Here is an 18,019-nt window from a genome sequence, read left to right as displayed (position 1 = left end):
CCCTTGTGTCAGAATCTAGAACTAGGTGACACATTTTAAAAATAAGCGTTCTCCCATTTAAAACTGAGATGAGGAGAATTTTTTTCTCCGGGTGGTTAGTCTGTGGAAATCTCTTCCCCAGGGAGCACTGAGTCCCTGAATATATTCAAGACTCGGTTTCACAGATTTTTGAACTACAAATGAGTAAAAGGTTATGGACCAAGACAGGAAAGTGGAAAGAAAGAAAGTGAACGGTGGAGCAGGCTCGAGGGGCCAAATGGCCTACCCTTGTCAGGAGACCCAGTCTGGAGGAGCTGGCAGGATAGCCCTGGACCCAGTGGATCAATACCGCCAAACAGCAGGGGGCAGACAGTGAGCCCAAAGTGTCCTTTCACCTAAGAAATCACTTTTCTCTTTCACTGTGGTTGTGTTCTGTTGGTGCCCCCTGACTCGCCTGGTTTTGAACTGGGGATTAAATCAAGGATTCTCTATTTGAAGCTTTTCTTGCTGTTTGCCTCACTATTGGCCAGTAAATGGGACATTCCAGACCATAAGAGAAATGAACATGAGCTAGCAGGGGTGAGTGACGCTGCTGGATCTGAGGAAATATATACAATGGAAACCGGGTTGTGACAGGGCTGTAATTAGTAACAGCATTGGGGCTCCTACTGCAGACTACAAGTATGTACCTTCTTACTCTTCATCTTGACGAGCACAAGGTTGACCATGAATTCAGAGTTTTCAGGTCTTGTGGTTTAATCATTAAAACCTCTGCTGTTTGTTACAGGAAGAACTGGCAAACTCCATTTCCCAACTCATACACACGTTCAAAAATCTGGATGCTAGTAAGTTGTTCGGTCTCCCAATATCATGTTCCAGAGACACAAGTTATTAATTGTGTATTGGTGGGGTGGCTAATGGGGTAAGAGTATCGGATGGATTGCCATGGAAGGAAGGCTGTTGAAGCAGACTAAGGATGGTGTTGAGTCAATTAGCTGCATTCTTGGGGAGAAGATAGGGTTTAGGGAAATGGGGAATAGGTGGGTAAGTGGGGTTAAGGATATTTGGAGGCCTCATGACCTCTACCACCTAGGAGGACAGGGGCTGCATGGGAACACCATCGCCTGCACAATTCCCTCTAAGTCACACACCATCCTGACCCTGAACTATATTGTGATCCCTGAGGGAAAACCATAAACCAAAACAACCAACTTTACTTAAATGACTCCCAAATAAAGATATTATCAATAAGATTTTGTTTTTTTGTAGCTTTCACTTGAACACAAATCAGAACCAACACAAATTACACATGAAATAACAGGCAAATAACGGTCTGTATGAACTATAAATTACACATGGAATAGCAGATACAAAGGTACATCAGGAAAAATGCACTAATAGCTACACCAGCAACCAATTTAAGAAAATCAGACAAATTCATAACGTATAACTTTGTGCTTTGCTCAAAGTGATATACATTCATACATGGGGACCTGTTCCCTGCAAACAAGAAATATGTTCATGCCGTGTCCCTTTTTTGAATTACCCAGAAGCATAGGGAGCCAATAGTTCCCCATTAGTTTCTCCATGGCAATGTCTTGGCCAATCAGCATCGACTTGCCAATCAATCAGCATCCTTTTCTCCTGTAGTATAAATTGGTGTGATAATTTGCTATTCTGATGAGTGCAAGACAGGAAAGCTTCAACAGCATGTCTCACTTTTCATCGTTGACCAAGCAACTGAATCTATCTTCCTTATGAAATGTCTGCCACTGTTCTATCTTTTAACCTATTTTCCCAGTCCACTTTAGCCAATTCTGTCTTCATAATTCTGTCTCTTTAAATTATAATTTATAATTCAATTCTGTCTCTTTATGGGGTATGTGGAACATTCCTTATTTCAGTCCTACTCCGGCCCCATCCCACAACTCTTTCTCCGGTACATCGATGACTGCTTCGGTGCTGATTCATGCTCTCGTCGGGACCTGGAAAAATTTATTAATTTTGCTTCCAATTTCCAGCCCTCCATCATTTTCATATGGTCCATCTCTGACACTTCCCTTCCCTTCCTTGACCTCTCTGTCTCAATTTATGGTGATAGACTGTCCACCAATATCCATTACAAGCCTACCGACTCCCACAGCTACCTCGACTACAGCTCCTCACACCCCGCTTCCTGTAAGGACTCCATCCCATTCTCTCAGTTCCTTCGCCTCTGTCGCATCTGTTCTGATGATGCCACTTTCAAAAACAGTTCCTCTGACATGTCCTCCTTCTTACTTAATCGAGGTTTTCCACCCACGGTCGTTGACAGGGCCCTCAACTGTGTCCGGCCCATCTCCCGCGCATCCGCCCTCACACCTTCCTCTCCCTCCCAGAACCATGATAGGGTCCCCCCTGTTCTCACTTATCACCCCACCAGCCTCCGCATTCAAAGGATCATCCTCCGCCATTTCCGCCAACTCCAGTATGATGCCACCACCAAACACATCTTCCCTTCACCCCCCCTGGTGACATTCCATAGGGATCGTTCCCTCCGTGACACCCTGGTCCACTCCTCCATCACCCCCTACACCTTAACCCCCTCCCATGGCACCTTCCCATGCAACCGCAGAAGGTGCAACACTTGCCCCTTTACTTCCCCTCTTCTCACCGTCCAAGGGCCCACACACTCCTTTCAAGTGAAGCAGCATTTCACTTGCATTTCCCTCAATTTAGTCTACTGCATTCGTTGCTCCCAATGCGGTTTCCTCTACATTGGAGAGACCAAACGCAGACTGGGTGACCGCTTTGCGGAACACCTTCGGTCTGTCTGCAAGCATGACCCAGACCTCCCTGTCGCTTGCCATTTCAACACTCCACCCTGCTCTCATGCCCACATGTCAGCCCTTGGCCTGCTGCATTGTTCCAGTGAAGTTCAACGCAAACTGGAGGAACAGCACCTCATCTTCCAACTAGGCACTTTACAGCCTTCCGGACTGAATATTGAGTTCAACAACTTTAGATCATGAACTCTCTCCTCCATCCCCACCCCCTTTCCGACCCCCCTTTTTCCAATCATTTATATAGATTTTTCTTTTCCCACCTATTTCCATTATTTTTAAATGTACTTCCATCAATTGTTTTACCTTTTAGCCTATTTCGATCCCTCCACCCCCCACCAGCCACCCCCACTAGGGCTATCTGTACCTTGCTTGTCCTGCTTTCTACCCTTAATGTACCTATTAGCACATTCCTTAGATAATATCACCACCGTCAACACCTCTTTGTCCTTTTGTCTATGACATCTTTTGGTTATCTCCACCTATCACAGGCCCCCTATCCAGCTCTACTTGTCCCACCCCCCCTTAAACCAGCTTATATTTCACCTCTCTTCTATTTTTCCTTAGTTCTGTTGAAGAGTCATATGGACTCGAAACGTTAACTGTGTTCCTCTCTGCAGATGCTGTCAGACCTGCTGAGTTTTTCCAGGTATTTTTATTTTTGTTTTGTCTTCATAACCTTGTAATTGCCTATAAGTTTTGACTCTGGTTTCAGGCCCACAATTCTCACAATGTAAAATCCTATCGTGTTATGATCACTCTATCACTCTTACTTAGAGGATCCTTTACCATGAATTAATCCTGTCTCATTACACATGGTTCTAAGAAACTGTCTCGAATACACCCTATCAACTAATCCTCCCATTACTGTTGCCAATTTGATTTGTCCAGTCTGTATGAAATTAAATTGCCCACAATTTTTACAAGCCCCCATTATTTCCTGATGTATTCTCTATCCTACAGTGCAGCTACTAATAGGGGGCTTGTAAACTGCTCCCACCAGTGACTTTCCTTTGCTATTTCTTATCTTCACTGAAGCTGATTCTACACCTTGATCTGGCGAGCCAAGATTATTTCTCACTAATGTACTGATATCATCCTTTTATTTACAGAGCTACCCCATCTCCTTTTACTTTCTTCCTGTCCTTTCGAAATGTCAAATGGCCTTGAATATTCAGATGTGATCACTCTACAACCATGTCTCTAATTGCTATCATATCATACTTAAATATTTATATTTGTGGTATCATCCATCTTGCTATGAAAACTGTGTGCATTCTTTAAAGAGCCTTTAATTCTGTCTTGACCTTGTTTGCTGGTGCCCACTTATATATGTGCCCTCTGTCCCTTCCTGTCAAGCTCTGGTTATCATTACCCATGTCACTACCCTGCACTATTGCCTTGTGCTTCCTCTTCAAATTTCCAAATCTCCCATCACATGAACTGCCTCTTCCCCCACAATTTAGTTTGAAGCCCCCCCTCTATGGCCTTAGTGAAACAATTCGATAATTGGAAGTGACCTTTGGTCTTTGTGATCTTGGATTAGAGGAAGCGAGCCCTTTTTAACTGAATAAAGGGATGTTGGTAAGGAAATCCATGTAGCATGGTCGGTGGCTGGGGAGGAGCAGGGTGAAGTTCCAAGGATGAAGCTGAATGAGTGCAGGAGTGAGGAGGTCTCTAAGCACTGGCAGCTGCAAGGACTGATGCAGTCAGAATACTGATGCTTGCCAACCTGTGCATATCTCCAGTGGGCTCTGTTGTAATCCCTGATTTTACATGGATAAACTGAGCAGTCTTATTTTTTACCCTGCTCCAGAGTTCCTGTTCATGGAGACATTCTTTCAGACAATGAATCGTGAGTGGAATGGAATCGATCGCCTTCGGCTGGATAAATTCTACATGGTGAGACTTAGTTTCTTTTCCCTGATGCTCGGGCTCAGAGAGCCGTTGCACTGATACCAAGGATATCCGTGAATGTTGGTTATTCAGCTACATGACTTCTAGCAATGAGAAAGGCAACCCTGAGAAATGTGTCTCCAAAAGTAGCGCTATCCTTTCCTCACAACTCAGACCGAAGATGAGCCATAATCTAGGCTGACAAATGTGTAATACTGAGCGAGTGCTTCTATCAGATGCTGTTTAACTGATGTTCTGTTAGACTGTCCAGACTGCTGCTGATTTGATGCTGCTATTCAGAGGAAAGTAGGTGGGAGAATTTGCCTGGTGGGACTCCTCCCTAAGCAGACACCACCATTCTGTGTGTGAAGGTTCGCTCCCTAGGTCTTGGTTCTGAATTTTCTCAGTATATCAGGCTGGGAGCAGCTGTGTTTCCTGTCAGCATGTTACCTGGTTCCCCCTCATTATCCCAAATGCACTTCAACTGCAACCTACAAAACTGATTAAATTGTGTGAAAGAGCGAGGTGTGAATTTGCTCCAGTTCCCCCCAACCCACCTTGAGCCCCAACATTTATCTCCTGAAAGCACAGATTCCTGCTCTGATACAGTTCCAAAGCTGCTACCTCTCCTCATTGGCCATTCTTTGAATTTTGATTTGCTATCCTGTGATAGAATGTTATCATACCTGGGTCTGATCCCATCTCAGCTGTGGTCCAGGAGCAGCCACTGGTGAGTAATGAGCAGGATCCCAGCTGTGATTTTGCTCCTTTGCCCTTGTTCATTCATGGAATGTGGGCTTTGTTGGCTGGGCCAGCATTTATTGCCCATCCCTAATTGCCCTTGAAGGTGGTGGTGAGCTGCCTTCTTGAACCACTGCAGTCCATATGGTGTAGGTGCACCCACAGTGCTGTTAGGAAGGGAGTTCCAGGACTTTGACCCAGCGACAATGAAGGAACGGTGATATATTTCCAAATCAGGATTTTGCATGACTTGGGGGGAACTTCCAGGTGGTGGTGTTCCCATCTATCTGCTGCCCTTGGCCTTCTAGATGGTAGTGCTTGTGGGTTTGGAAGGTGATGTCTAAGGAGCCTTGGTGAATTCCTGCAGTGCATCTTGTAGATGGTACACACTGCTGCTACTGTGCGTCAGTCGTGGAGGGAGTGAATGTTTGTAGATGTGGTGCCAATCAAGCAGGCTGCTTTGTCCTGGATGGTATCAAGCTTCTTGAGTGTTGTGGGAGCTGCACTCATCCGGGCAAGTGGGGAGTATTCCATCACACTCCTGACTTGTGCCTTGTAGATGATGGACAGGCTTTGGGGAGTCAGGAGGTGAGTTACTCACTGCAGGATTCCCAGCCTCTGCTGTTGTAGCCACAATATTTATATGGCTAGTCTAGTTCAGTTGAGGTGGGGTAAGTCAGCAGTGATCCAGGATTAAATCCAGGAATGTTCTGATCTTTATGATTCAGCTCCATAAAAGGTAGTGATACTCTGAGCTGATCCACTGGGGAAGCGGTGTTAAAAGTGAAGGAGGTTAAACTGAATGGAGAATTGTAACTGTCATTGATGCTGTGCCCTTTCCCCTTTCCCCACAGCTTATCCGCATGGTGCTGAGGCAGTTTCTGGAGGAATTGAAGAGCATAAGTTGGGATGACAGGTGAGTAGAACTTTAAACGATCCTCCAGGCAGTGGTTTGCACAGAAACTGAAAATACTAATTCCTGATGCCAATTGGCCAGGCGGCATGAACAGTTTTGCCTGTGCACTCAACTCTCACTGTCAGCCAGTGCATACGCAGTGCCTCTCATTGCTGGCTTCATTGGTATGTGCCCGTTGGCTGGTGCCAGTATGGGTTTGCACGTCTGCCGCTGGCCTGTGCCCTCTCTCTGGCAGTGCTGATGATCAGTTATTTCAGGGGCCAAAATAATGCTGCATGCATGGAATTTGTATAGTATAAGCTCATGTGAACATGTTTGCCATCTGGGAAACAATCAAAATGTACCCTTATCAGCAAAGTCTCTTATTATTTGGGTTGTTGGCAGGGGGCAAACATGGCACTCTGATCCAGACAGCATTCCATAACTCTGGTTCAGCTATTCTACAGATAGTCGTTTGGTAGCACAAAAATTGAGTATTACTGAAAAAAGAGACATTTTGTCAAAGCTTTTTGTCTTGCACTCATCAGGACAATCGCAAGAAATACCAATGTCAGGGGAAACAATAAGGTTATACTGTATGAAAAGAGAGTGCTGATTGGTTGGCAGTAGTCTGGTTAAACATGGTAATAACACACACGATCCCAATGTGATTGCCATAGAGAACACACCGGATAATGGTGCAAAACGTCTTTGTTGGATTCCATGAGAAACATGTCTTCAATGGAATGACACCTTAATGACAAAGGAATGACATCCTACCCCTTGCATATTTCTAATATGTAGATCACAGAATTGTTGCGGTGTAGAAGAATTTGGCCCATCATCTCTGCACTGGCTCTGAGCATTTTAACTTCGTGCCAAACCCCTGTCCTTTCCCCGTAACCCTGCACGTTGTTTCTATTTAGATAATTATCTACTGCCTCGATTGAACCTGCCTTCGCCACACTTCCAGGCAGTGCATTCCAAACCCTGACTACTCGCTGTGTGAAAAAGTTTTTTCTCATCTCACATTTGCTTCTTTTGCAAAACACTTTAAAACTGTGTCCTCTGGATCTCGATCCGTTTACGAGTGGGAACAGTTTCACCCGACCTAGGGTGTCCAGACCCCTCATGATTTTGAAAACTTCTATCAAGTCTCCTCTTAGTCTTCTCCTCTCCAAGGAAAACAGCCCCAACCTCTCCAATTTTTCCTCATAACTGAAGTGCCTCATCCCTGGAACCATTCTCGTAAACCCCTTCTGCACTCTCTCCAATGCGTTCACATCCTTCCTATAGTGTGGTGCCCAGAACTGCACACACTACTCCAGCTGAGGTCTAACCAGTGTCTTATGTAAATTCATCATAACCTCCCTGGTTTTGTACTCTATGCCCTATTAATGAAGTCTAGAATACCGTATGCTTTAGAAACAGCTCTCTCTACCTGCCCTGCCACCTTTTAATGACTTATGTATATATACACTCAGGTGCCTCTGCCCCTGCACACCCTTTAGAATAGTGTCCTTTATTTTATACTGTTTCTCCATGTTCTTTGTACTAAAGTGCATCATCTCACACTTCTCCGCATTGAACTTCAGCTGCCACCTATCTGCCCACTCCCCCAACTTCAATGTCCTTTTGAAGTTCTGCACTGTCGTCCTCACAGGGGAACTTGGCTACAAACCTTCCTCCAGCCCGAAAAATACCCAATAACCATTACTGTTTCCTATCCCTCAGCCAATTTTGTATTCGCGTTGCTGCTGCCCCTTTTATTCCATGACCTATAATTTTCCTCAAGTTTGTTGTGTGGCACTGTGCACATCAACGGCCTTGTCCTCGTCAACCATCTCTGTTACCTCTTCAAAAAGCTCCAAGTTAGTTAGACAGGATTTTCCTTTAATAAATCCATGCTGACTCTTCCAAATCAATCCACATTTTTCCATGTGACTATTAATTCTATCCCGAATAATTGTTTCTAGAAGTTAGATGTTATTTAGATATTCACTGCATTGCCATAGCCTCCAAGGCTATGGGCGAAGCACTGGAAAATGGGATTAGTGTTGTCAGATCTTTGTTGACCGGTGCAGACACGATGGGCAGAATGGCCTCCTTCCGTGCTGTAAACAGCTGAGTCTATATGTTTCCCCACTACTGAAGTTTAACTGACTGGTCTGTAATTCCAGGGCAGATCTTCACAACCTTTTTGAACAAGGGTGTAATGTTTGCAATTCGCTAGTCCTCCGGCACCTCCCCCAAATCCAGGGAACATTGAAAGATTATTGCTAGTGCTTCTGTGGTTTCCACACTCTCTTCCTTCAATATTCTTGGATGCTTCTCATCCGGTCCCGATGCCTTATCAACTTTTAAGTACCAACAGCTTATCCATTACCTCCTTATCAATTTTAAACACTTCTAGTGACTGAGTTTCCTCCTCTGTCACTGTGGCCTGGGCAGCATCTACCTCGTAGGTAAAGACAGATGCAAAGTATTCACCTCAGCCTTGTCACTTGCCTCTATGTGTAAATCCCCATTTTGGTCCCTAATCGGCCCTACTCCTCCTTTTACCACCCTTTTACTATTGATGTGCTGATAGAATACTTTAAGATTTCCTTTTATGTTAGCTGCCAGTCTTTTTTCACAGTCCCTCTTTGCTTCTTGTATTTGCTTTTTCACATCCTTTCTGAACCTTCTGTATTCAGCTTGGTTCTCAATTATATTTGCCTGACACCTGCCGTAAGCACACTTTTTCTTGTTTAACTTAATTTCCATCTCCTTTGTCATCCAGGGAACTCTGATTTGTTTGTCCTATCCTTCCCTTTTGAGGGAACATACCTTGACTGTGCCCAAACCATCTCCTCTTTGAAGGTAGCCCATTGTTCAGCTACTGTTTTTCCCGCCAACCTTTGGTTCCAGTCTATCAGGCCCCGCTCCGTTCTTGCCCCATTGAAGTCCACTCTTTGCCAGTTGATTATTCTTACTCTGGATTGACCAATGTCATTTTCCACCATCATACTAAACCTTGTGATACAATGATCACTGTCCCATAAATATTCCCCCACTGTCACTTTATCTACTTAGCCCACTTCATTCCCAAGAACCAGGTTTAGCAGTGCCTCCTTTCTTGTTGAACTAGACGCATACTGCTGTAGGAAATTCTTTTGAACACAATCTAGGAACGTTTGTCCCTCACTGCCTTTCACACTCCACTATCCCAATCTATATACGGGTAATTAAAGTCCCGCATTATAACTATGATGTTTATACACCTCTGTAATTTCCTTGCAGATTTGTTCCTCTGTATCCTTCCCACTAGCTGGTGGTCTATATATTACACTGAGCAATGTAATTGCGCCCTTCTTGTTCCTTAGCTCTAGCCAAATTGATTTTGTCCTTGAATCCTCTGACAAATCCTCTTTCTCCAGTACTGCAATACTCTCCTTAACAATTAACACCACCCCTCTTCCTTTTTACCCTTTCCTATTCTTTCTGAACTCCTTGTAACCAGGAATATTTAGCACCCAGAAACATCATAATCCCACAAGGCAATCTGTGCCTGTAACACTCCAATTTTATTAACTATACCCTATGCTTTCACATAAAAGCAGTGTAACCCTAATTTAGACTTCCTTACTTGCTCACTTACTCTGACTCCATCTATTAACTTACTATTCTCTATTTTAGTGCTATCTGCCTCTCCCAGCATTCCGTGCACCCTGGTATCACTTGCTGATATTTTCTCTTGGTTCCCATACCCCTACTGAGTTAGTTTAAACCCTCCCCAACAGCACTAGCAAAACGACCCGCAAGGAACTCAGTCCCGGCTCTGTTCAGATGCAACCCGTCCGGCTTGTACAGGTGCCATCTCCCCCCGAGCCAGTCCCAGTGTCCCAGGAATCTAAAGCCCTGTCTTATCTTATTATTTCTGTACTCACTTGCACGTGGCACTGGGAGTAATCTGGAGATTACTACTTTAGGGGTCCTGCTTGCTAATTTTCTACCTAGCTCCCTAAATTCTGATTGCAGGACCATATCCCACTTCCTACCTAAGTTATTGGTACCAATATGGACCATGACCTCTGGCTGTTCACCCTCCCCCAAAGGAATGTCCTGCAGCTGCTCTGTGACATCCTTGACCCTGGCACCAGGGAGGCAACATGCAATCCTGGAGTCACGCCTATGGCCACATTTTTTTACTGTATTTAACTTGGAGGACTTTTTTTTCCAACGAGATGCATGGCAGGGCAGCTCAGTCCCGTGTTATGTACCGCCTGCAACATGTGGGAAGTCCAAGATGCTCCTTGCGCTCTGACTTAACCACGTGTGCAGAAAGTGGCACCAGCTGCAACTACTTGAGCTCCGAGTTTCGGAGCTTGAGCGGCAGCTGGAGGCACTGAGGTGCATCCGCGAGGCTGAGTGTTTCATGGATAGCACGTTTTTAGACGTGGTCACCCCACAACTTATGGAAGTGCAGACAGAGAGGGAATGGGTGATCATCAGTCAGATGAAAGGTGTCAGGCAGATATTCAGGAAATCCCCAGGGTGCATCTCGCTCAAGAACCGTTTTTCTGTGTTGGAAAACAGTGAGAGTGACGGTTCCTCTGGGGAGTGCAGCCACGCTCATGGTACTGAGTGGCTCAGCTGCACAGGTGGGGAGGAAAAAGAGCGGAACAGCAATAGTGGTAGGAGACTCGATGGTAAGGGGAACAGACAGGCATTTCTGTGGCTGTAGACGTGACTCCAGGATGGTATGTTGCCTCCCTGGTGCCAGGGTCAAGGATGTCACTGAACAGCTGTGGGACATTCTAAAGGGGGAGGACAAACACAGAGATCATGGTACGTATTGGTACCAACGACATAGGTAGAAAGAGAGATGAGGTCCTGCAAGCAGAATTTAGGGAGCTAGGGAACATTAAAAAACAGGACCTCAAAGGTAATAATCTCTGGATTACTTCTGGTGCCACACGCTAGTGAGTATAGAAATAGGAGGTTAGTCCAGATGAATGTGTGGCTGGAGAGATGGTGGAGGAGGGAGAGCTTTAGATTTCTGGATATTGGAAACATTTCTGGAGGCGGTGAGACCTGTATAAGGCGGATGGGCTGCACCTGAACCGGAATGGGACAAACATCCTTGCTGGGAGGTTTGCTAGTGCTGTTGGGGAGGGCTTAAACTAACTTGGCAAAGGGATGGGATCCTGAGAGGAGGTTCAGCAGGGGGAGATGCACAACCAAAATTAGAAGAGAGAGCAAGTGAGTCTGGAAGGCATAGAAATTGTTGGCCAGTTAAGGCACAAGGGAGTTTGGCATGGTTGGATGGTATTTATTTTAATGCAAGGAGTCTGACGAATAAGGCAGATGAGTTAAGGGCACAAATTAACACGTGGAAGTATGATGTCATTGCTGTCACAGAGACATGGTTGAGAGAGGGGCAGGATTGGCAGCACAATATTCCAGGATATAGCGTCTTCAGGCAAGACAGGGAAGGTGGTAAAAGAGGAGGGGGTATCGCAATATTGATCAAGGAATCAATTGCAGCAGTGAGGAGGGATGACATCTTAGAAGGTTCCTCAAATGAAGCCATATGGGTTGAACTGAAAAACAAAAAAGGAACAATCACATTGCTGGGGGTGTACTATAGGCCCCCAAACAGTCAGAGAGAAATAGAAGAGCAGATATGGAGGCAAATTTCAGAGAAGTGTAAAAATAATAGGGTAGTAATAGTGGGGGATTTTATGTTCCCCAACAGTAACTGGGTTAGTCATAGTGTTATAGGTTTAGAGGGAGCGGAATTCTTAAAATGCATCCAGGAGAGCTTTTTAAACCAGTACGTAGAAGGTCCTACAAGAGAGTGGGTGGTCCTGGACTTAATTTTAGGGAATAAAGCTGGGCAGGTGGTAGAGGTATCAGTGGGGGGAGCATTTTGCAGATAGTGATCATAACTCTGTTAGATTCAAGGTTGTTATGGAAAAGGACAAGGATGGGCCAGAAATCAGAGTTCTAAATTGGGGGAAGGCCGATTTTAATAAGATCAGATATGATTTGGCCGTAGTGGACTGGGAGCAGCTACTATTAAGTAAATCTGTGTCAGAGCAGTGGGGTGAGTACAGGGCCAACATATTCCAGTAAAGATAAAGGGTGGGACCAACAAACCCAGGGAACCCTGGATGTCGAGGATATATAGGATTGACTAAAGAGAAAAAGGGAGGCTTATGGCAGACACCGAGGGCACAAAACAGCGGAAACCCTGGAGAGTGTAGAATGAGTAGGGGGGAACTTAAAGAGGAAATTAGGAGAGCAAAAAGGGGGCATGAAAAAACATTGTCAGGTAAAATAAAGGAAAATCCAAGTTATTTTACAAGTACATTAAGAGTGAGATAATAACTAGGGAAAGAGTAGGGCCCATTAAGGGCCATAGTGGTAATTTGTGTGTGGAGCTGGAAGACGTAGGTAGGGTTCTAAATGAATACTTTGTGTTGGTGTTCACAAGTGAGAGGGACGACATGGGTGTGGAAATCAGGCAGAAGGACTGTGCTATAATTAAAGAAATTAACATAGAAGGGGAGGAGGTTCTAAGTGGTCTGGCAGGCTTAAAAGTAGATAAATCTCCAGGCCCGGATGAAATGTATCCCAGGCTGTTGAGTGAGGCAAGGGAGGAGATAGCAGGGGCCCTGGCAATAATTTTCAATACCTCTCTGGCTACAGGGGAGGTGCCAGAGGATTAGAGGACTGGAAGACAGCCAATGTGGTACCGTTATTCAAGAAGGGAGGAAGGGATAAACCAGGGAACTACAGGCCAGTCAGTCTAACCTCAGTGGTGGGGAAACTATTGGAAGCAATCCTGAGGGACAGAATTAATCTACACTTGGAGAGGCAGGGATTAATCAAGGACAGTCAGCATGGTTTTGTTAAGGGGAGGTCATGTCTGACCAATTTGATTGAATTTTTCGAAGAGATGACCAGGTGTGTAGAAGAGGGCAATGCATTTGACGTAGTCTACTTGGACTTCAGCAAGGCTTTTGATAAGGTCCCGCATGGGAGACTGATAACAAAGGTAAGAGCCCATGGGATCCAAGGCAATTTGGCAAATTGGATCCAGAATTGGCATGAGTGGCAGGAAGCAGAGGGTGATGGTTGAGGGGTGTTTTTGTGACTGGATGCCTGTGTCCAGTGGGGTTCCACAGGGATTGGTGTTGGGTCCCTTACTGTTTGTGGTATATATAAACGATTTAGACTTGAATGTAGGAGGGTTCATCTGTAAGTTCACGGATGACATGAAAATTGGTGTGGTGCTAAATAGTGAGGAGGATAGCCTTAGATTACAGGAGGATATAGACGGGCTGGTCAGATGGGCTGATCAGTGGCAAATGGAATTTAATCAAGATAAGTGTGAGGTGATGCACTTGGGCAGGACAAACAAGGCACGGGAATGCAAGATGAATGGTAGGACCCTGGTAAGTACCGAGGATCAGAGGGACCTTGGTGTGCATGTCCACCGGTCCCTTAAGGTAGCATGACAGGTAGATAAGGTGGTTAAGAAGGCATATGTGATACTTACAGTCTATGCCTCGGCTAATGAAGGTAAGAGCAGGGAGTTTATGCTGGAACTGTATAAAACGCTGGTTAGGCCATAGCTAGAGTATTGCATGCAGTTCTGGCATCCGCATTATAGGAAGGCTGTGATTGCACTAGAGAGAGTGTGGAGGAGATTTACCAGGATGTTGCCTGGGCTGGAGAGTTTTAGTTATGAGGAGAGATTGGTTAGACCAGGGTTATTTTCCCTGGAGCAGAGGAGATTGTGGGGGGACATGATTGATGTATATAAAATTATGAGGGGCATAGATAGGGTAGGCAGGAAGGAACTTTTCCCCTTGGTGGAGAGATCAATAACCAGGGGGCATAGATTTAAGGGAAGGGGCAGGATGTTTAGAGGGGATATGAGGAAAAAAATTTTCACCGAGAGGGTGGTGGGAATCTGGAGCTCACTGCCTGAAAGGATGGTAGAGGTAGAAACACTCATAACATTTAAGAAGTATTTGGATGTGCACTTGCGATGCCATGGCATACAAGGCTATGGGCCTAGTGCTGGAAAATGGGATTAGAATAGTTAGGTACTTGTTTGACCAGTGCAGACTCGATGGGCTGAAGGGCCTTCTTCTGTGCTGTGGACTTCTATGACTCTGAGAAACGTCTGCCTGTTCCCTTAACCAGCGAATCCCCTATCACTATTGCACATCCTTTCTTCTTCCTCCCCTCATGCTGCCACAAACTTGCCTCTGACTGCACTCCTCTGCAGAACCAACACCCTCACCAGTCTCCAAAACGGAATACCGATTTGTGAGCGGGACCAAAGGGGACTCCTGCCTACGCCTCTTGGACTGCCTGGTGGTCACCCATTCCTTCTTTGTCTCCAGGCCTTTAAGCTGCAGTGCGACCACTTCTCTGAATTTTCTAACCCACATAGCTCTCAGCCACCGCTCGAGCTCTGAAACCTAGAGCTCAAGTTTCTGCAGCTGACGACACTTCCTGCACATGTGGTCATCTAGGATACCGGTAGCGCCCTTGACTTCGCACACATTACAGGACACGCATCCCACTTGACTGAGCTGCCCTGTCATGTCTTAACTCTACTTCCCTTACATTAACTTTAATCTACTTCAGGTTATTTATATTACTTTATTATATTGGGCCTAAATTTCTCTTATTCCTGGTGCTTCTTGGTTAAATGCAAGTATAGCAACTTGTTTAAAATTATTACACTTTTTTAATTTACTCACCAGGTCCTACTTACCAAGGCTACTGCTCTTTTTGAGGAAAGGTAGAAAAGGAAAGGAGCACCTCCTCCCTCCTCACTGAACCCCCTCAGTCACCAAACTCTAACCGAAGCACTGCTGCAGTCAAGCACAGCACTCCAGTGCAGACTGGAGTACTGTGATGATAATTTTCCTATATTTAAATCTGTAACAGCATGTAATAATTTCCTTGCATGTCTTAATGGGCTCCATCCTGCGCCCATTCACCTATGAAATGGAGCAGTCAAATGAGCTCCCTTTCCCTGACGCACTAGTTGAGAAATCTGCCAGGGGGCCCTCTACCTCGGTCTACCACAAACCTACTTTCACTGGTCAATACACACGTTGGGATTCTTACAGTTCCACATGCTGTAAGATTGGTCTTAGCAGCAACCTCGTAAATAGGACCTGAGCCATTTGCTCACCATGCAAGCTTGATGCTGAAATAGGGGCATCAAAGGCATCCTGCAGGCTAATGGCTACCCATATCAAATCAAACTCATGAACGGGCATAAGGCCGTCACTTTCGGCCCTGAAAAGTGCCCAGTCTACCTCAGATTATTCTGGAAGGGCAAGATATCTCAAAACTCTGAGCAACAAGCAGCTAGTTGTTTCACGCTGCTACTATGCAGCAGTAACATGATTGGTATCTGCCACTAACAGGATGCTGCCGTCAAGCTAAAAAGACGTTCTGCCCGTCACATAAATGAGTAATGTGGTATATATATTTCAGTGCCAGTGTGATGCTGGGTATGTAGGCCGTACAACCCAAAGACTGGCGAATTGTATCAAACAGCATGTCCCTTCCGCTGTTCGCAACAGGCAAGTCACAGACTGTATCCAACCAGCCTGTGCTCGTAAAACTCAAAGCACAGTGTCCAACATTAGATGTGATTCCGCGATTGGACATTTGCGAAATAATCCACAATGTGCTAAAAATTATGCTGACAACCAATTTAAGATTCAGTCGTGCTCACAGTGTGGCGCATTTGCATGTACTGGAAGCTACATATATTAATACACAGGGCCCTATACAGACAGACAACATGTATAAACATTACACCTGTTTCAGCTAAACAAAATAAGTGATAGCCGTTTGCTGGTTCATTCCTCAAGGCAATGCCTTGACCAATTAGTCAAACTGCCTGGTTTAAATTTAAAACAATGCTTGGGAGTTAACTGTCAGTCTCCGTTAACTGGTGCATTCTCCATGGCAACTCCTTTACCAATCTGTCGTGGAAATCGGAGTGAACACTCAGACCCAGGAGGTTTGTCTTGGAAGCCTTTATTTAATCATGATATCACGGAGAGCCCAGTAGCATGCAATGGAGCTAGCTGACACTCTCACCCAGCATCAGAGTACACACATAGTTATAGTAAAAGTCGTACATATCAAAGAGCATGAAGGTGATAAAACTGCCTAACCTTCAATAATTAATTGCATTGAGATTCATTACCTTTGGCATGCAACACACAATTATTCTATTCTAGTTTATGACTACACAGGATCTTAGGAGGAGTCCATCTGGTGATAAAAAGTGAGACAGAGAATAGATAACCATGCTTGACCTTATCTTTAGTGCTAGGGGGTGGACACTCTAGAGAACAGATGACCATTGCTTGATCCTGTCTCTTTGTGTTGGGGGCAGACATCCTAGCCTTGCCTCAAGGATTCTAGGAAGCTTGTTTATGATACTCCTTTTCTCCTTTCCTGCTCAATTAGCTGGCAGCTGCAGGTGTGCCTGCTAGAACAAAAGAGTGAACTGTGCTGTAGTATTCCACTATGGTGCTAACTAGAGAGGGAACTGTGCTGTAGTATTCCACTATGATTATAACCATTTAACCCTTAGTTGTCCTGTAGATGTATTTTATTCTTCCACACAATCGGAGTCCACTTGTCAACCAATCGGGACTCTTATATAGCATAAAGCTGTTGCTTCTCCTGACGTTGGTATTCTTGCGATTGTCCTGATAAGTGCAAGACAAAAAGCTTTGACAATTTCTTCGGCAATATTCTACAGATTGGCAGTATTTTTATAATTGGAGCTCTTCAGTCACTGGCATTGACGTCAAAGGCTGTGTGTGCAATGTTGTGACCCACCCCCAGGTGAGGTTCTCCAAAGTTGTTGATCTAGGTGAGACCCCCCTCAATTTGTCTCTGTCTGGCTGGGTTATTCCCAAATTGTTATGCCCCGGGTGAGGAGGGATGAACTGGGTCCCTGTCTTTGTTCAGCCCCCCTCCCCCCATGTTGGTCGCAATAAGATTTAATGTACAAAGGATCCCTTTCGCGGATACTTTTCCCCCCAGACCGAATTGTTCTGGTTTTGAAGGAGCTAATTTAATCAGACTTTCTTGAGTTAAAGGCAAGAGTAAGTTTATTAACTTCAAAGGTGTCATGATTCACTGGGGATAGTGCACTGAGCTGCGACAAATGTGAAAAGGTTTGATCAAGCCACCAGATTGCCCCAATTCTACCTAACTGTTTAGGTTAACAAAATACAAGCACCAGGCGTGTAAACTCAATAAGTAAATAACTGTTTATTGAACAAACTGTCATTAACCAATGGCAAAAGAAAGAAACATGAACTGCTAACTTCTAACATCATAACTTAAACTCCATCCCCTTCTTAAATCCCTATATACACACAAGACACATAAATCATGGATTTTAAGGGTGGGATAAAACAGTTCAATACCACCAATTCCGGAGTGTAGGATTTGATGGGTTGATTTTGATCGATGTCTTCCAAATTCCTTTCAGTTCTTGTTGAAGACACGAGGTGGTCTTCCAACACTTTCAGTGTTTAGTTCACTGGTTGAGCACTTGCCTTTCAATGTCTCTAACGGTGATTTTCCCCTTTGCCTCTTGACAGTGGTTTTCAGAGAGAGAGCAGGTTATCGA

At 44.9% G+C, this 18,019-nt stretch overlaps 1 protein-coding gene across 1 annotated transcript in view; it reads left to right on the top strand.

The window, feature by feature from the left end:
* The first annotated feature begins 764 nt into the window (after positions 1-764).
* rrp1 (ribosomal RNA processing 1) overlaps positions 765-18,019 on the top strand; it is a 55,923-nt gene continuing 38,668 nt past the window's right edge. Inside the window, exons 1-3 of the mRNA XM_078560421.1 lie at positions 765-824; positions 4,618-4,703; positions 6,293-6,354. Coding sequence (XP_078416547.1) covers positions 4,629-4,703; positions 6,293-6,354 — 137 coding nt within the window. The 5' untranslated portion in view covers positions 765-824; positions 4,618-4,628. The remainder of the gene's footprint in view (positions 825-4,617; positions 4,704-6,292; positions 6,355-18,019) is intronic.

Source organism: Cetorhinus maximus, chromosome 16, assembly GCF_964194155.1.
Source record: "Cetorhinus maximus chromosome 16, sCetMax3.hap1.1, whole genome shotgun sequence".
Taxonomy (NCBI): Eukaryota; Metazoa; Chordata; class Chondrichthyes; order Lamniformes; family Cetorhinidae; genus Cetorhinus; species Cetorhinus maximus.
Note: the sequence above shows the minus strand (reverse complement) of the source record. Positions and strands in the feature narration are given on the sequence as shown.